At 41.7% G+C, this 17,945-nt stretch overlaps 1 protein-coding gene across 8 annotated transcripts in view; it reads left to right on the top strand.

Annotated features, from left to right (window-relative positions):
- Positions 1-17,945, top strand: part of PTPN13 (protein tyrosine phosphatase, non-receptor type 13) — a 105,838-nt gene that overhangs the window by 78,185 nt on the left and 9,708 nt on the right. For 4 of the 8 annotated variants that reach the window (XM_040700215.2, XM_015276498.4, XM_015276497.4 and 1 more), the window contains exons 20-38: positions 694-750; positions 1,703-1,795; positions 3,085-3,192; positions 3,281-3,412; positions 3,703-4,169; positions 5,112-5,255; positions 7,067-7,160; positions 8,087-8,172; positions 8,258-8,420; positions 9,244-9,458; positions 9,561-9,659; positions 10,863-11,224; positions 11,382-11,550; positions 12,828-12,986; positions 14,028-14,199; positions 14,315-14,525; positions 15,475-15,545; positions 17,099-17,160; positions 17,763-17,919. In XM_040700215.2, the coding sequence (XP_040556149.1) occupies positions 694-750; positions 1,703-1,795; positions 3,085-3,192; positions 3,281-3,412; positions 3,703-4,169; positions 5,112-5,255; positions 7,067-7,160; positions 8,087-8,172; positions 8,258-8,420; positions 9,244-9,458; positions 9,561-9,659; positions 10,863-11,224; positions 11,382-11,550; positions 12,828-12,986; positions 14,028-14,199; positions 14,315-14,525; positions 15,475-15,545; positions 17,099-17,160; positions 17,763-17,919 (3,021 nt within the window). The remainder of the gene's footprint in view (positions 1-693; positions 751-1,702; positions 1,796-3,084; positions 3,193-3,280; positions 3,413-3,702; positions 4,170-5,111; positions 5,256-7,066; positions 7,161-8,086; positions 8,173-8,257; positions 8,421-9,243; positions 9,459-9,560; positions 9,660-10,862; positions 11,225-11,381; positions 11,551-12,827; positions 12,987-14,027; positions 14,200-14,314; positions 14,526-15,474; positions 15,546-17,098; positions 17,161-17,762; positions 17,920-17,945) is intronic. The other 4 variants (XM_040700220.2, XM_040700217.2, XM_040700218.2 and 1 more) reach the window with 3 other exon arrangements.

Raw genomic sequence — 17,945 nt, 5'->3', positions numbered from 1 at the left:
TAGCGGGTAGTCTTGCTGAATTCCATTGCTCATGGTGGGGAACATAGCTCATCAGCTGAAACTTCAGGGTTCAGATGGTTGAGAAAGCCTGGGCTTGGCTTAACTAAGAAGCTTGAATTATCTTACCTCCTTTATGTCCGTAACTTAGTATGTTTTTTATCTCCTTTAAAATACTGTAATGTTTACTTGGCATTTTCCAAAGAAAATATGACCCTGTGTGCAAAGCAATTTAAATAGAAATATATAGAAATGCTTGTTACTGCCCAAAATTGCTTGTTACTGTATAAAAACTTGCAGGGCTGCTGTTTGATGCTTTATAAAGTTAGGCATATCCATTAAACCGTACTATAAAATTTAGTCTTAGGCTTTTTCTTAAAGCCTCACTGATTTCTTCTGAAGTTTAGAGTGGCTGAGAAGGCCATAGCTCTGTCCTTTCTTTAATTCTTTGCCTTTGCATGAGCTTCCACCTATCTGAACTTTGAATTGTGTCCAAAGCACATCAATGGTTGGAAATTGCTCAACCACAGCTAAGTTGGTGTTTGCTCATTTTAAAAATAAGCACTCTGCTGTTGTGATGGGCTCATGCATGTTCTGTGTAAAGTCTAATGTGTCTACAAAGTCTAATGTGTCTACATAGCTTTCTTGGGGAAAAAAAAATCATATTGATGTCTAATATGTGCATTCATGTTGCAGGTGTTAGCATGAGTAGCTCTGGAAATCTTCCATCATCAACACCATTAAAAGAGAGCAGTAAGTTGATCAATAATAATACATCCATTCTGTTGGTTAAGTCAGTAACTTTTAATTTGTACTTGCTGAGAGCTTCAATGGCACTTGTTCTGTTCTTTGACTGTGCTTACATCAGACACCTCTGCCAATCAATCAGACCAAGTGGGACCTTTGTCCAAATCTATCTCAAATACTGGTTTGGGGTTGCTTACAGAGAGAGATTTTTACATCTGTATAATGCTATTCAGCTGCGGAGAGTGTCTAGTTTGACTCCTTTAAGGTGCTGTTACCTACAACAAAGTCTGCTCTTCAAAGCTCCTTTCCCATGCTTATGAGGCTGGTGGTTCTGCAGTGCCCCCAGATGACCATTTGCTGACTTTTGGAATGGGGAGGGGTGGGGATAGAAACCCTTTTCTGGTTGGGGCTGTCTGCTGTGTTCTCTTGCACCAGTTATTTTTGCCTGTTGCTGGTGTATAGAGTTCAGTTAATTTCTGTTGTTGTGGAAGTGCCTGTACCACTTACAGCAAAACTGGGCCAGGCACTCCAGTCCAAGTAGTTCCACCTTCTCGAGGTAGATAATTCATGAGTTCAGACTGTGACAGTATGCTGGCAATTTAAACAAGATAGGTTATAGTAGATATTTCTAACGTTGATTGTTTCAATTAAAGATTGTTGTTAAGAGAATTCACTCAGAAACCTTTTAGTAACTTAGAACCATATGGCTTGGGTTGGAAGGGACAATCGGGCTGGCAAGGGCCCCATCCAGCTGGGTCGTGAGCACCTCTAGGGAGGGGGCATCCACAGTTTCTCTGGGCAGCCTTCTCTTCACAGCTGGACCCACTATTTTAGAGAGCATTTTCAGGTTATCAGAGGAGTGATCTCTTCTATGGAATAGAACTTAAAGGCAAACTTGAAAGGATATCAGTGTGCACATGTTCATCTGGTGTCTGATTTAGAAATGTTGGCTTTTCAGGTGACTCTCTGCAAACAACACAGAGCAGAGTTTCCTCACCAGAAAGAGAGATCACTTTGGTGAACCTGAAAAAGGATGAAAAAATGGGCTTGGGTATGTGGCTTTAACATGGTTGAATTGTTTTGGATGTTTATGGAAGCTGAAAATAATATAAAGATTTTTTGTTCTGTAAGTATTTATTGTAGGACTGAGGAAAATAGTCATGAGCTGTATTTTGAAGACATTTAAGATGCAGAAGCCTATACTTTCTTGGTAACACCTGCTGCTAACTGGTGGTGGTGTTGGGCAAATCTGTTTCTCAGTTTCTTTGTATTATGTGTGGGCTGACATTTCTGGTTACTGTGAAGTAATCATAAAAAATGGCATTGAAGGTTTGTCTTTGTGTTCAAATAAAAGGATTGTGTCACGTGGACACCTCACAGTTGTGATGACTTAGAGGTTTTCAAGAAGTAAAGCTTATAAAGCTATTATAAATTAATTGTGTACTTTTTTTTATATTCTCATCATATAGTTGAATTGAACTTCAATAATCAGGTTTAGTGAGCCCAGAATCTGAGATATTTGGATATTCCATTCCTTGTTTTTCTACTGATGTTTTTTATAAACCCCCATCATTTTCCCCTGTAATTTGGTATCACATACAGTTTAGGGGAGTTCTTTGAAGCATCTCTGTTCTGTCACAAAGTACTATAATGTAAATATGAAGGGAGAAAGAGTCTCAAAGATGGTATTTGGTATTGACACTGCATAGTAGCTTAAGAGTTGACCAAGAACAAGGGCAATTCGTAGGGACTGTCCCTTCTGCCTTTCCTGCTGTTACTTTGCTCTTTCTGTTAGAGCAGAGAAAGCTTGACATCTTGGATGTTCATATTTCTTGGTCATGAGCATCTTTCCCAGTTTTTCCTTGTAGAATTGGTAGAAAGAGATTGGAAGCTTCAAAAGAGAAAAACAAGTTTGGTGCACTTTTAATGTAGAGAACTGGTTTTGAAGAGCCAAGCTCTTAACACCGGGGTCAGACATTTCGATGAGGGATCTAAAATTCTGAGTAAGAGAAGAAACATGTCATCTGGCCAGTGGGGAATGTACACGGTGTCATCAGAATGTGCATGCATGTCTCTTGCCCCAGTTGGAGGTTTTTAGGAAGACAACTAAATCCAATTCTGAACTTCTTTTTTAAAATTAGGAGTGTAGTGAAGCTTTATCCAAAAGCTTTACCGTTTACTTTCATGTAGACTTCTTTGAGATGCATAGGCTCATTTTTTTTAATTTTACGTTTAATAGAATAACAGAGTTTTTTTGTCTGCTTTGAAGTACTAGCTTGTGCTGAGCTAACTTCGACTCTGCTCACTGACGTATGTGTATGCTTTGGCCTTTTTCAATAGGCTTTCAGATAGTTGGTGGAGAGAAGACGGGAAAACTTGATCTGGGAATTTTCATTCACTCAGTTACTCCTGGAGGGCCAGCTGATGTGGAAGGATCTCTGAAACCAGGTGAATGGTGTGAAAAAGGAAAGGTATACATGACAGAAAAGACCAAATGAGAATGTTGGATTGTATCTAAACAAACGCTTTTGTGCAGGACACCGACTGATATCTGTGAACAGCACAAGTTTGGAGGGCGTCAGCCACCACACAGCATTAGAGATTATAGAGGATGCACCTGAGGATGTAACGCTCGTTATCTCTCAGCCCAAGGAAAAGCCATCCAAAGGTATGGAGAGGAATACTCCTTAGTATTAAACCACTGATCTGAGCAGCTGACCTGGCCGTACATCACTTCTGTGCACCCCAGTTAATATGTGCTTACAGTTGTGTTAGAGACTGACAGCGGAAGCGTTAACCTTTACAGTAGGATCATTTGGAGTAATTTTCAGTGAGGGCACACTGGTTGCACCTTAAATAGAAAGCGTTCTGCATGGTATAGAATGGTAAAACCTCACATGGCCATAAACTAAGAGATGTGACCAGTCCCTGCTGACTGTCTTCTCTTCTGGCTTTCAGCATCGTGCAGCACCTCACACCTCACTAATGGAACCAGGACCTATGTAAGAAGACCATCATCAGTGCAGGACAATGAAGCAGAGTCCTCTTCGGAGGAGCCTAGCAGGTCCCGTGCTCATCAGAGAGCTGTTACAGGCAGTGTATCTGCCTTGTCAGGAGGCAGGCGGGATGGGAGTGTGAGCTCCCAGGACTCCAGGACTGAGAGTGCCAGCCTGTCCCAGAGCCAGACAGCCAGCTGCTTTGGCAGACGTGCTAGTGGCAGATCCCAGCAAGATCCGCAGAAGTACTCTGACTCCCAGTCCGGGGTTTTGAAAACTAATGAGAAGAGAAGGTCGTCATCGGACAGTACTCGAGCCAAAATGAAAAGGTCGGGAGTTGTGGAGTCCGTGGAGTATTCTGACCGAGGAGATTCTGACATGGATGAAGCAACTTACTCCAGCAGTCAGGAGCAGCAGGTTGCTCAAAAGGCACAGTTTATTTCATGTGAAAGTTTCCCATTGGTGTAATAGTGGCAGTGAAATATCTGTCTGTTGGTGTGAATGAGGTGAAAGGGGTATGGGGGAAGGGCAGCCTAACCCACAGTTTGTCCTCCTAATGGCAAATGCTGGTAACTTATTTCTACCAGTTTGGTGATTTTGTTCAAAATAAGTGAAGAAATTCACTCCTGGAATTTCAAAGCATTTTCCAACTTCACCATGTCATGTCATAGGCATGTCTTACTCAAAGCAGATTCTGCTTTGCAATGAATGTGTAATGCTCTTGTAGATTCTGTAAGAAACATCCATTCATTTAGTTTTGTCCAATGTGATCATAGTCTGATGACAGTCCTAAAGAGATAAGAAAAGTAGTACTGATGTAACTGAAATGAGAGCCTAGAGTAGCAACTGAACCTGTATCTTTTGACGTTGATCAAATCAATGGAAAAATGCTCTTATCTAATGAAACTTCATTCTTGTCTCATGAAGCTCTGAAGTGAGCCATGCCCTGAGCAAACACATTCTTCACTTTGCTGAAGGTACACAGCAGAAAGTGCTACAAATTTATCCCTAACCTATAATGATTGCTGTGTTCAATTTATGCAAATTAATACAACAGAACCTAGGCTGCTATAATGGTGAAGCTCTAGTTATGTTTTCTGTGTTCCATGACATTAAAGACTCAACTGCTGAAGGCCAAATGTGTTTCTGCACTAATGCTGTTTGGTTGCAGCTGTGGAAGAGTTAAAGCACTGTGTCTCATGTGCCATACAGACGGGTACTTTCCCATACGGAAACCTTTTGGCTGCAGCTGACTCAGAAACACATTCCTTAGGATCTTACCTGTACTATTCTGTTCTAACAAAAAATCTCTTTTTTCTTTTTTTCTTCTTTTTTTTTTTTTTTGTTTTTTGTTTTTTGTTTTAAATAAAGGAATCTTCCTCAACAAATACAGCCGACAAAATGAATTCTAAAAAGGTTTCTGCAGAACTTCTTAAACCTGGAGATATCTTTGAGGTTGAACTAGCCAAAAAAGATAACGGCTTGGGAATAAGTGTCACGGTACTGTTTGACAAGGTTTTCAGATGTTTTCTCTTTTTCTCTACTCCCATAACCCATTAAATTACTAAATTCCAAGGAAGCAAAATATTTTCTGGAGTCACTGCAGAGCATGTAGTTTTACTGACTTACAATTAATCTTATCAGAGCTGAAAAATAGTGTGGTAAATCCTTCATGTCATCTCCCCTTCAGGTAACCTTCATTTGATGTTTTACAACGAAACCCCAAAGTCGAAATAGAATCTTATCACAACAGCTGCTTTGCAAGTACAAACAGAAAGATGGGCTTTGTCCCTTGCTCCCCAGTAACATGGCGAGTTTGCAAGGGGGAGAAATTAGAGCTCTCCTGCTGGGCATCACATGCAGAAAAGGGGTTGTGTTACCTCAGAGTATTTGCACTCCACGCACACATACTGTGTTGTGTTCTCCCTCTGCTGGTTAAAAGGTAGAAAGCAAAAAACTACTGAGGTGCAACTTAGACCTGTCTGGCATTGCCTCCTTGCAAGGTTACTGCCCTTAGGAGACAAAAATGTACTTTTAATGGATGAATTTCTCATCAGGTTATAAAATTTTGATGGTGATTCGCACTTATGGGCTGCCATACCTCACAGTGGCACTTCAGAGATGAAGGGAATGAATCAGAACTGATACGTACACGTCTTTCACTGCTCTGTTTTTGTTTTGTGTTCAGAAATGCATCTGAATATTTTAATATTCCAGGATTATCTCTGGTTGATAGATCAGCAGACTATGCAATTATTTGAGAATGGAAAAGTAGCATAATTTATAACAATAGAGAGCAGCTATTAACTGTAGATCAAATCTGTTGGGTTTTAGTGGCTGCTTATATCTAAACCAAGTCATTCTTTTCTCAAGTGTGGCAGTGTGGATAGGTATATGGGTGGAGTTGGAATTTGTAACCACTGAAGTCACATTGCTCTGTCAAGCTCTCAGTGTGAAGTGACTGGAGGCACAAAGGGTGAGCAGTACACGGTTACTGAACAGCAGCAAGCCTGCAAAGCCTAGGGCTTTGCAGAAACCATCACAAAATGCCAACAATGCAATGATTGGCCTTGGAGGATTACCAAGTAGTGCCTTCATTGTGCTTTCCTTTTTCAGTCTCCACACTGAGCCTTGCACTCCCATCCTGCATAGTGGTAAAAAGAAGAGGGACACAACTAGTTCTGTGCTTTAATCTTTCAGATGCAGCATCACACACTTTCGGAGTGAACATTAACATTCTGTTGGTCTCCTCCCTCCCTCCAGTTTGTGGAGCAGCTCTGACAGTGCAGTGTTGGCTGTCTGAGAGCCTGGAATGCAAAGGCCCTCAGAAAACAGTACCATTTGAGCTCGAGCAGTTTTTTCAGTGTAGACCTTCAAAGTTCTATGACCTGAGAGAAAAGAAGCACTCCTCAGTTTGTGTTACATCAGAGGGTGAATTGGAGTAGGACACTGCATGGGATTCATCTCTTTGGCTGTTGCTGCTGGATGTGCTCACACAGTTTTTGGAGCTTTGTGTGCATGCAAGCATGTTAACTCCAGCACAGCAGACATGCTTTGCTGCAGGATACCTCTTTGATTGGAGTGCATTTGCATTGTGATGCATTGTGTTTGTACACTCTTCCACCCTAGCCTGACTCATAGCAAATCGCATGACTGTGAACTATGCTTTGTAAAATGTTTTTGTTTGACAATTTGGCCTTTCCTTTTATGTGCCAGTAGCCAAAGTGCTTCCTTGAGTGCAGCTATCCTTGTAGTGTGTTGAGTTTAATTACAAAGTGTTCTAGCTGTAAAAAGACTGACAAATCCCATTTTTGCTTTACTTTTAGGGTGGTGTAAACACAAGTATAAAGCACGGTGGTATTTATGTGAAAGCAGTTATTCCAAAAGGAGCAGCTGAAGAAGATGGCAAAATAGAAAAAGGTATTTGGGGTCATTCCATCAGGGGTTCTGAATGTAAGAAATGGTCAGAGAACTGTCCAGGGTAGGCTTGAGGGTACACTGTGGCTTGGAAGCTGGTAAATCTGTTTGGCAAAGACACGATCAGAGAAGGCATCAGGAGGAAGAACCCCTTTCCTGAGGTCATGTGGGTAGGTAATTCTGCAGATGAAGTTAATGTTAAGACAGAGTAGAGAGCAGCAGCAGAACCAAAAGAAAACTGCAGAGATTGTGAAGGGGAAAGCATGAAGTCTGCTACAGGATTATTATCCTTAATGCAGCCTGTGATGATGGAGAACAGTCCTCTGTGTCAGCCCTGAGGAGGGAGAGCTTTTGTGCTATTTGTGGCCCTTTCACTTAGCGTACAGGGTAACTTCATACACAAAATCATTGTAATGGCTGTGGCTTTTCTTGTTTTTGAGCCAGGCTTCAGTCCTTACTAAAGAGATAACTGCCCTTACAGATTGAGATTGGTTTTTAATGTAGATGTAAGAGCTTTGCGGCAGATCATCATTCCAGTAGTTAATGCTGGCTTTGACGTGGGATTATCCCAGGATGGTTTAGTTGCAAAGTTCTCTTTGCTCAGAAAAGGGAGAGGAGATTGGGTATTAGGAAACATTTCTTCTCAGAAAGAGTGGTGAGGCATTGGACAAGGCTATCCAGGGAGGTGGTGGAGTCACCATCCCTGGAGCGTTCAAGAACCGTGAAGCTGTGGCATTGGAGAGCTGTGGTCAGTAGATATGGTAGGGATGGGTTGAGGTTGGACAAGATAATCTTAATGGTCTTTTTCAACCTCAGTGATTTGATTATTTACTGCAGTCACTGCCTTTGTTAGCTGAGAGTGTAAGGTTTTTGCGTTCTATTTATGTTGTGCTTCATTTTTTCTCAAATGATGAATTACTTATTTCTAGGTGACCGTGTGCTTTCTGTCAACGGGGTTAGTTTGGAAGGTGCTACTCATAAACAAGCTGTGGAAATGCTGAGAAACACTGGGCAGGTCAGTGGCTAAAGATCCTGACAAACTAGACGATGCCACCTCCATGACCACTGCCAGTTAACCAGAGGATGTTTCATCTTTTCAGGTGGTGCATCTGCTGTTGGAAAAAGGACAGCTTTCGGTGACAAAGGCTCATGCTCCAGTAACACCACAGTGCACGCCTCCGAATCTGGCGGGGCCATGTGAGCCTCAGGAGAAACCAGCAATAAGAGCTACAAACACCAAAGACTACAGCTTTGTCACTGCAGGTCTGGCCATGTAGGAAAACACTGAAGGCATCCTTGAGTTTTATATCATTGTTTTTCTGTATCTCCTGTGAAATAGGAAGACAGGAGCCAGAGCTGATTAGGAATCCATAATAAGCCCCTGCACATCATGCAATTTTTGTGTTTCTGTGCCATTGCAATTGGTTTTGAAGGTTTCCTTTCACATCTTGTTAACACAGTTCAGTGACTATGAACTGTTTGCTCTCACTGTTCCTTTTTTGTACCCAATTTTGCCAGCAGGCCAGGGCTGTAGGATTGTTGAGGTAGAAGGGCACTGCTAATTCTGGTGCTGCTAAGACAAATGTATTAAGCGTAGATTAAATCCTATTATAAAAGTGAGAGTTCCTGTTATATATAACTGCTGCTCCTGTCAGCCTGGAAGCAGACATCCAGAGTTAGGTCTGGAGAAGGGCTAGCTGTCTGCCTGACCGGAGGCTGATATCTCAGCTCCTCCTGCTGCAGAGCTGTGCAAAGGAAGGGGAATCTGTGCATGTGAGGAGACTACTGCTGGTACCTTTTGGTCTTCCTGCCTGGGCAGGGTGTATCCTGCCTGCCAGGAGCTACAGTTGCTGCTCTTGCAAGTGTCTGCTCAGTGGCCAAAACAGGCACATTAATCAGCTATGACAGTCTCTTTAATGGGCTTCTGGAGAACTAAACTTTGGGGACACCTCCATGTGCTGCGTGGTGTGGTGTTAGGAAGGCAAGCTATCAGCCGGAGAACATCGTGGCTGAAGGCATAGTGCACACCACTCGTTTTAATGGCCAGTGTGCTGTAGGAAATAATGTGCTACCGCTTCTCTTACAGAGAACACATTTGAGGTAAAGCTGCTGAAGAACAGCTCAGGTCTCGGGTTCAGCTTCTGCCGTGAGGATAATCCTACTCCGGAGCAGCTGGGCTCAACCATTGTGAGGGTGAAGAAGCTCTTCCCTGGGCAACCTGCTGCAGAGAGTGGGCAGATAGACATTGGGGACGTCATTCTCAAAGTGAATGGGGCATCGCTCAAGGGTTTATCCCAGCAGGTTAGTGATTTTTACTGTCTGTCTTTGTGGTGTAACTCATGCTGTGGTAGTCCTGCACATCTTGGTGGCTCTGTCTAATACTGAACCCAAATGTGGCCATAGGAAGTCATCTCTGCACTGAGGGGAACGTCTCCAGAAGTCTCTCTTCTCCTTTGTCGGCCACCGCCTGGTATACTGCCAGACATCGATCCTGCTTTGTTGGTAAGGCCTGTGGCATAAGATTCTTCTTTTTTAATTACTATTTGGGGGTTCATTTATTTGGTCTGGAGGGTTAGTTAATTAAATGCAAGATAGAGATGGAAAGATGGGGGAACTGTGCTCAGAGATGGTTGGCTCCTGTGATAAATTCCTCAGGATTATACTGAGAATTTCAAGACATGAAAAGAACGAGGACCTTTTTGTTGGTATTTTGTTTGGGGATTTTGTCTTTGCTGTTTTTTTAAAAAAAAATTTTGTATTTCAAGATTTTTAGATGGGTTTACTATGCTATTTCTGAGGCAGGTGTTGCTCTGTAGCAGATAGATTTGAAGTTGATCTCAAATAGAAACTGTAATTTGTGTGAAATGTATTCTATGAAACAGATTTGTCTGCTTCTTCTGGTGTATGCACAAGTAGGGAAGAGACTGTTATATTTACTTGCTGGAATTTAGAGATGCCCCAAAAACAATTTTCAAAGTGTTCTAGTAGTTTAATTGGAAGAACAGGAAGACGTTGCAGGATGCTTGGAAAAAGTGGAAATTAAAATATTTCTGCAAAAGAGACTGTAGAGAGGAGTTTGCCTGGAAAGCTGGCTTTCCATAATGCAGGGAAGAAAGTGTAAAAGGAACAGAAGCAGATTTTCTATGCAAATTGTTTTAATTCTGTGTTCAAACTAGCAAAGCTGTTCAAGTCTGATGGCAGAAACTTAAATGTACAAATACAAAGGGATGCTAAAATTAGAGTAAGAAAAGAAGATGGACAATTGAACAAAATAATAATAATACAAATAACTCATCCTGTAATTCATTTCAAGTACAAAATGCCTTTGGTAAAAGAGCATGTATATCAAAATAGGTGAGGGGGAAGCAATAGAGAAACAAGTGACAGTTTTTGTTTATAGCACTATCGCAGATTGGTATGTTCATGAATGCAAGAACTGACCATACAAGCATATATGAAGCTTTTAAAATCTGTTTTCCTTAAATGATTTTGCAGTTCTTTAGCACAGTATATTTTAAAGTTCTGCATACTTTGTCTTGGCAAAGTTGCATTGAACTTGGTGGAACTGCTCTGTGATGCATTCATCTAACTGGAGCTACATCTTGGTGGAAGAGGCCACTCAGTCACAGCCTTTGGTAGTTTTACGTGGTCTTTGCAACTGCAGAATTGGAGTTTAATCCATTTAAATGTCCTTGCTTTCTCTAGACTCCCATCACTTCACCCCTACAAGTGTTTCCAGATGTCAACAGAGAAGTTTCTGGTCCATCAAAGGAAGAACAGGGTGACAGCTCAGATGAAAATGAAACCACTGATTTGAGCAAGAGAAGACTGAAGTCTCCCTCTAGGAGAGACAGCTACAGTGACAGCAGCAGGAGTGGCGATGAGGAGACGATGGACTCACTGGCACAGTTGGGCCAGAGCTGGAATTCTGCCCTCTGCCAGCCTCCAGATGAAGCTGTGACACAGGCACACAGCCAGCACGAGGCACACAGTGCTCAGGGCGGTGCTCTTCGCACCATCTTGTATTCTGCGCGTGAGACTCCTAGCAGGTCAGAGCTTGAGGACAGGTGAGCAGCTCATAATGATTCCTTTAGCGCACTCATGGGAATGCTTCTTTTGTTTTGCTTGCTAGATCTGTATAAAATCAATATTGGTTCATGTATTAATTTACTGTTGACAGCCATGTTGTATAAGCTGATCCTTGATGCGCTTGTTTATCTCCAGCACTCTGCTGTTGGATTTGACGTCAATCCCACCCTGTAGAACCATTCCTGAAGTTACCACATCTGCTTTAATAAACAGCTGTTATGCTACTTCTGAGCTGCCTCCACGCCTGGAAGGAGTGGCCTCACTACTCAGCCAGCTGGAAAAAAGTGCTGAAGAATATGAACCGGTAATTTCCTGTTTCTGTCTTTCAGTAGTTTAAGTGTAACCTCTGCTGTGGCAGCTGGATGTTTTTGTGGCCATAGTTTGGAGTGACTGAATAGAGAATAGGCATATTAATTTACAAATGTGGCGATTGTAGGTTATACTTGCACTGAACTGGGGATGTCTCATAAATGGCACTTACATTCTGAACTGTGCTCATACAGGTGTCTGCAGTTGTTTTCTCTCTGAGGTTTTCAAGGATTGATAATATTTCCCTCTGTGAGTATGAATGCATCCCTGTGTGTATAGGCAGATATGCATACATATATTTTGTGTCTCATTTTAGTCTAGAAGCTTGATGTTAAACATTTCCCTAGCTCTAGACAAGTTCTCAGACTGAACTTATATGCCAGTTACCTTGTTGTGTGGTTGGTTAGAGATCGTGGGATAAATCAGGCCAGAGGGGGCCTCAGGAAAGCCTGTTCTTTGCTGCTTTAATCAACATTTTGTGCTCTGCTGCAAAATGTAGCGTCGTTTTGAGACTCTCTGAGATAGCTTCTTGCCACCCTGGAAACATTTTGCAGAGTGTGAGAAGGAGTTTGTGCTTCCATAGCCTCACATAATTGATTCACAAATAAAAAAGAATGTGACAGTTGAGCCTTGGTATGTTTCGGTTGTGGAAGCCTCCCAGGTTACACAGCTGTTCATGCCCATACTCCCTTTGGAGATCTAACAAACTGTCTCCTTTTTAGTCTCTTCTTCAGAAGTTATTCACAAACCTTCATGGCGTTGTGTGAGTGTCTGTTCATATGAAACAGATATGTATCTTTCAAATGGCAGTTCATGCAAATAAAAACAGAGAAGGTACATGCATGCGTGCAGTTCCCAGGAAAGACATAGTTTTATCTTGTTGTAGGAAAAACTATTCACCTACTTCACTTGACTAGTTCCTGCTGTGCTGTCTTGCTCAAAGAGCCTTTTTATGTATGATAGCTAGTTCAGAATAAAGCAAGGTGCCAGTTTTGACTGTGAGCCTTCACAACTCTGTTTAGATCATTAGGCCTTTGGTCCAAGGTCAGCTTCGTGCAAAAGAGCGTCGTGTCCAAATGAGAGACAAGTGCTGGATACAGCTGAGCTGGGCCTGCTCTTACAGATGTCTCAGTGCTATCCAGGCTTGTGTTCCAGTTACACCAAATGGTGCATTAGTTATCTATTTCTATCGGTGTTAAATTCAATTTGCCCATGGTCTAAAGCTGCTTCTGTTTTTTTTTTGTGTTGTTAAGTGCTACTTTCTTCCCCTAGGAAGTAGAACTCCAGGTCACCATGACCAAGTCTGAAAAGGGCAGCCTGGGCTTTACAGTGACCAAAGGGAACGATAACGTGGGCTGCTACATTCATGACATTGTTCAGGATCCTGCCAAAAGTGATGGGAGACTGCGACCTGGGGATCGACTCATAAAAGTGAGAGAACTACCATTTCCAGACAAAGGGGCTGCGTGAAAAGAACAACTTTGAGGCAGAACCAAAATAAATATATGAACTCTGTTGTGTGCTAAAGTTAAGTAGAATCATAGAATCGTAGAATGGCCTGGGCTGGAAAGGACCTCAAACATGAACAGGGGGGTTTCAACCCCCCTGCCATGGGCAGAGAGTCACCAACCACCAGACCAGGCTGTCCAGAGCCACATCCAGCCTGGCCTTGAATGCCTCCAGGGATGGGATATCCACAGCCTCCTTGGGCAACCTGTTCTAGTGTGTCACCACCCTCTGGGGGAAAAACTTCCTCCTAATATCTAACCTAAACCTCCCCTGTCTTAGTTTGAAACCATTCCCTCTTGTCCTATCACTATTAACCAGTGTAAACAGTTGTACTCCCTCCTGTTTATATGCTCCTTTCAAGTACTAGAAGGCTGCAATGAGGTCTCCCCAGAGCCTTCTCTTCTCCAAGCTAAATAAGCCCAGTTCCCTCAACCTTTCTTCATAAGAGAGGTGCTTCAGCCCTCTGATTGTCCTAGTGGCCCTCCTCTGGACTCGTTCCAAGAGCTCTACATCTTTCTTCTGCTGGGGGCCCCAGTACTGGGCGCAGTACTCCAGACCGGGCCTCACAAGAGCTGAGTAGAAGGGGATAATCACCTCCCTCTCCCTGCTGGTCACCCCTTTTTTAATGCAGTCCAGGATATAGTTGGCACACTGCTGGCTCATGACCAGCTTCTCATCCACAAGGATGAGAATACCTTAAGGAACAAAGATGTGCATGTTTTTGTGCAGTTAGACAAAGGGAGTACAAGTAGGAGAACACTGAGAAGGCTGCGGAAAGGAGTTACAGTGCATCCTACTTAAGGAGAGAAGTATTGATTTAATAAGTATAAATACATGGAAAAGAAGTTGGTTAAATACCTTGATGGCTCCCTCCTTATTAGGAAATAAATACAGAGAGATTTGCTGTGAAAGAGTTTCATTTGGAACCTTACTAGGAGATGCTTTATGCTTTTGTCTTCACAGGTGAACGACATTGATGTCACCAACATGAGTCATACAGATGCAGTCAGCTTTCTCCGTGCTGCCCCAAAGACTGTCAGATTGGTTCTAGGACGTGTGTTGGAGTTACCCAAGATGCCAGTATTACCTCACTTGCTGCCTGATATTACGCTAACGTGCCATAAAGAGGAGCTAGGTAATAGAGAATTTTAGTGCTCTTTCATGCTAGTGTGATTATTTTTCTTAAGTTCCAAAGAAAGCATTCGATTTTTGTTTATTAACTTATTTATTTATTGCTTCTTCCTGCACAGGGCTGTTGTTAGCAGGAGGTCATGACAGCATTTACCAAGTTGTGTATATCAGTGACATTCTCCCCAGATCAGCTGCCGCCAGAGAGGAGAGTCTCCGTGCACTAGATATTATCCATTACATTAATGGGGTCAGCACACAAGGAATGACACTGAAAGAAGCCAAAAGAACATTGGAAACATCCCTTCCTTGGGTCGTGCTCAAAGTGACCAGGTGTGTTCTGGAACTGCATGTTTCCCTGTACTTATTGCTTTTCTCCCTGATTATATGTGGTTAAAACGTGTTCCTGGTATGACAGCTATTCACCAGAGCAGTATCAGCTGGCATGTTATTGAGGACTGGTGCCACAAAAAGGGAACATATACTCTGAGATTTGCACTTCAGTGCAGTAGAAGGGCACTTAATACTTGCTGTGTTTTGTGTTTCTTGGGAAGACAAAGCTCTGTCAAGCTATCAAGTGTTCAAAACATTTGCAAAATATGGCACAGATTGTTTTAATGCAATTATTCCCCCTTTTTTTTCTTTCTTTTCTTTTTTTAATCACAAGTATTACTGCACAATCTACAAATATATTAAAAAAACAAGAGAGAGAGAGAGAGAGAGGAGAAAATATTGTTCTGTGCTTAAATAGTTCCATCATGTGGATGTTCTGGCACAGCTCTGAATGTCAAAACCCTCTGGCACAGATCCCGGTACACCACCATATTTTCACTAATCCCTGCTTCTATTTTTATGGAAATACTGCAGTCTGACAAACATCAGACTACTCTGAAGTTTTAAGTTTTGCTTGGAATGGGAAGCCAGGCAACATTCCATTTTGAAACCTTGTAGTCATGCTGATGTTCTTTGCTCCCTCCCCACCTGTCCTTTAATTTGAAGGCAAACAAGATCAAATCTTTCTGTCAGAACCTAGAATGAAACTGCAGAAAATCCTCATTGATTCCTGAAGTAGGAACCAACCTAACTACCAGTGCTTCATCTCTGTCATTAGAAGTTCTTAGTGTTCCAGAACTGTTGGAATGGAAAGTGCAATGAGCAGTTTTGTTGATTGTTGGATATTAAGATATACATATGTACAATAACCACGCGTTTTTTGTTTGTTGGTTGTTTGGTTGATTTTTTTTGTTTTAATACAGATTTCTGTACACATTTCTTTTCATAGAGATGGTCATCCAGTACATCCAAAACCCAGGAGCCCAGATAGCTCAGATTCATGGTCAAAGAAAGCTAATGGTAAGATTTCCATGGTCACTTAGTGCATGTGAAACACACATCTGTAAAAATGAAGTGGTGTGGGTCTTACACGCTCTCTTGTGTTCAGTTGCTGCGTTACAACTGTGTGTGCTGAGATAGCTCCAGCAGGCATTTATTCAGTTTCTCTTGCAGTTTAGAAATTTTCTCTCATAACAAGCCTAAGTCATTCAAGGAGTAAGTTTAACCGATCCATTATTATTATTACATATATATAATTTTTGTTACTTGTGTCCTGTTTGTTCTGACCGCAAATAAAAACATCAGTCTGTTACATCTGCAGAGCTTCAGGTCTGATGTTCATCTTCTCTTATTCAAGAGCAAAACAACCCAGACTGATTGTATTGCATCCCCGGGGTTTGTTTCCATCTGTCTGCTTTTCTCTTCACATGTGGCGTCTGCAGTCCCACACATGGCATGGACTGAGGTTCACCAGTGCCCAGCAGACAAGAGCAGTGGCTTTGAGCATTCTGTAGACAGCACTCCTTTTAGTACTGACCCAGTGAAAGCAACTCTCTTTTGCTAAGTACTACTCGCTTGGATTCAGTATGTTTCACCAACTACATTTGCTTCTCTTTTGAATCACTGCATATGCTGCCACTTATATCTGAAACATTCGCTTTTTCCATTGACATTTTGGTGCTTTCATTTGTTTTGATTCATCACAGTCTTGTTTTCCACACTTCTCCATTAACGTATCATTAGTTCTGAATATTGATCTTGCCTCGTGACATTATTTTAATTCTTCCAGTTCATTGTTGCTCAAATACTTTTCAACTATACTAAACATTGTTACCAAAAACTTGGTCAAGATATTGGTTAGGAAGCAGTCCTCTAATTGGATCTTGGAAGACGCTGCCTTAAACACCATTATCTTTCTGTGATTTCTTCTAAATGCTTTATTTCTTACACATGCTTTTACAAGCAAATCCAGAACTGCACTAGAAGCTAGGTACATAGCAACTACTTGTTCCTCCATGTCTCATTTATTACACCAGTAATGTGATGTTTGGGGTAGGCACTGGTCTTTTATACCATGGTATTGCTCTTTTTGTCACCAAAGAGGGGAAAGGTACCTTAGAGTGAGGGCCCAGGTGGCAGATGATGTGTGTTGGTTTGGTTTTGTTGTTGGTTGGTTTTTTGGGGGGAAAAAAGTGATAGATGATTGCAAGGTTGTAATCTATACAGTTGAAAGGAAGGGAAATCACATCCTATTTCACTAAGGTGCAAGTGTTACCTTCCCACTGCAGGTTGCTAGGCTGCTTATCAGCATTTAACTTTGCTTAGAGTTGGTTATTTGTATGAGCATTCCTGCTCTCTCATTCCACTGAACTTAAAGTTCAAATAGCCATAACCAAGTGTAGGTCATCAGTCATAATTTTGTCAATGGCCATTAATCAAACAGGCAGAAATGTTACTCATTTCACAGCACAACGTATCTTGTTTCTTTTATAAAAAAGATTATCAGTGGAAACTAATGTAATTACAGTGAAAATGATGTTCTTAAGTTGTTGGTTTTTCCCCATTTTATTTAGGTTGCTCACATGGTGATCCCTGTGATAAAACTGAAAAGACAACTGATGCCTATGGGCCCAAGGTAAATATCCCCCAGGGGTGTGCATTTTCATTTACTAGAAAAAAGGATATAGTTTATACAAGTTGTTTTTTAGTTTGTTTTAATAAATTAATTAATTAAACAGTGCTTTACACCAAACTGTGCAAATCCACTGGAACGTGAAATCCATTGGATGTGAAAAAGCAATTATAATAATAAATGCACAAGTTTTTGGCATTAATCTTCTCTATCTTTGGGATTGCTCTATAGAAAGACAAATTACCTCATAAGGATGCAAGGCTGTGATCTGGTCCCTTTCCAGCTCTTGCAGATGCTTGTAGTTGTTTCTTCCTTTTTACCTCTCTGGTTTTTCTTATTGGTTTGCTTTGTTGCTTTTTTTTTGAGAAGTGGTGTGATGTGGGCTCCAAGGAATTGAAGCCTGCATATGTTATGGAGGATGTAATAACGTGAGATACTATTTTGTGGTTTTTTTTCTAGTAGTTACCCTGTTAGCTCAGATGAGATAGGATATGCCTAGTTTCTTTCCATTTATTCCTAATGGAGCTGTGTGCAAGGGTTGCTTGTTGCTTTAAAAAAGTGCCAAACTTTAGGAGTTAAGTTATGCTGTTCTTCACTTGTCTTAGGTCAATGGCAACAGCATCATAGGACCTTCTCATGCAAACACAGAAAATAATATCCATCATACAAAGGGACAAATGAATCTCACGGGGTCTGGAGACGCCCCTTCGCTTGGCTTTGCTGCTCCGATATCAGATGTTTCTAAACACAGTGACAAATCAGGTGAGGTGAGATGAGGTGAGGGACTA

The sequence above is a fragment of the Gallus gallus genome, chromosome 4 (genome assembly GCF_016699485.2).
Source record: "Gallus gallus isolate bGalGal1 chromosome 4, bGalGal1.mat.broiler.GRCg7b, whole genome shotgun sequence".
In the NCBI taxonomy this organism is placed as follows: domain Eukaryota; kingdom Metazoa; phylum Chordata; class Aves; order Galliformes; family Phasianidae; genus Gallus; species Gallus gallus.
Note: the sequence above shows the minus strand (reverse complement) of the source record. Positions and strands in the feature narration are given on the sequence as shown.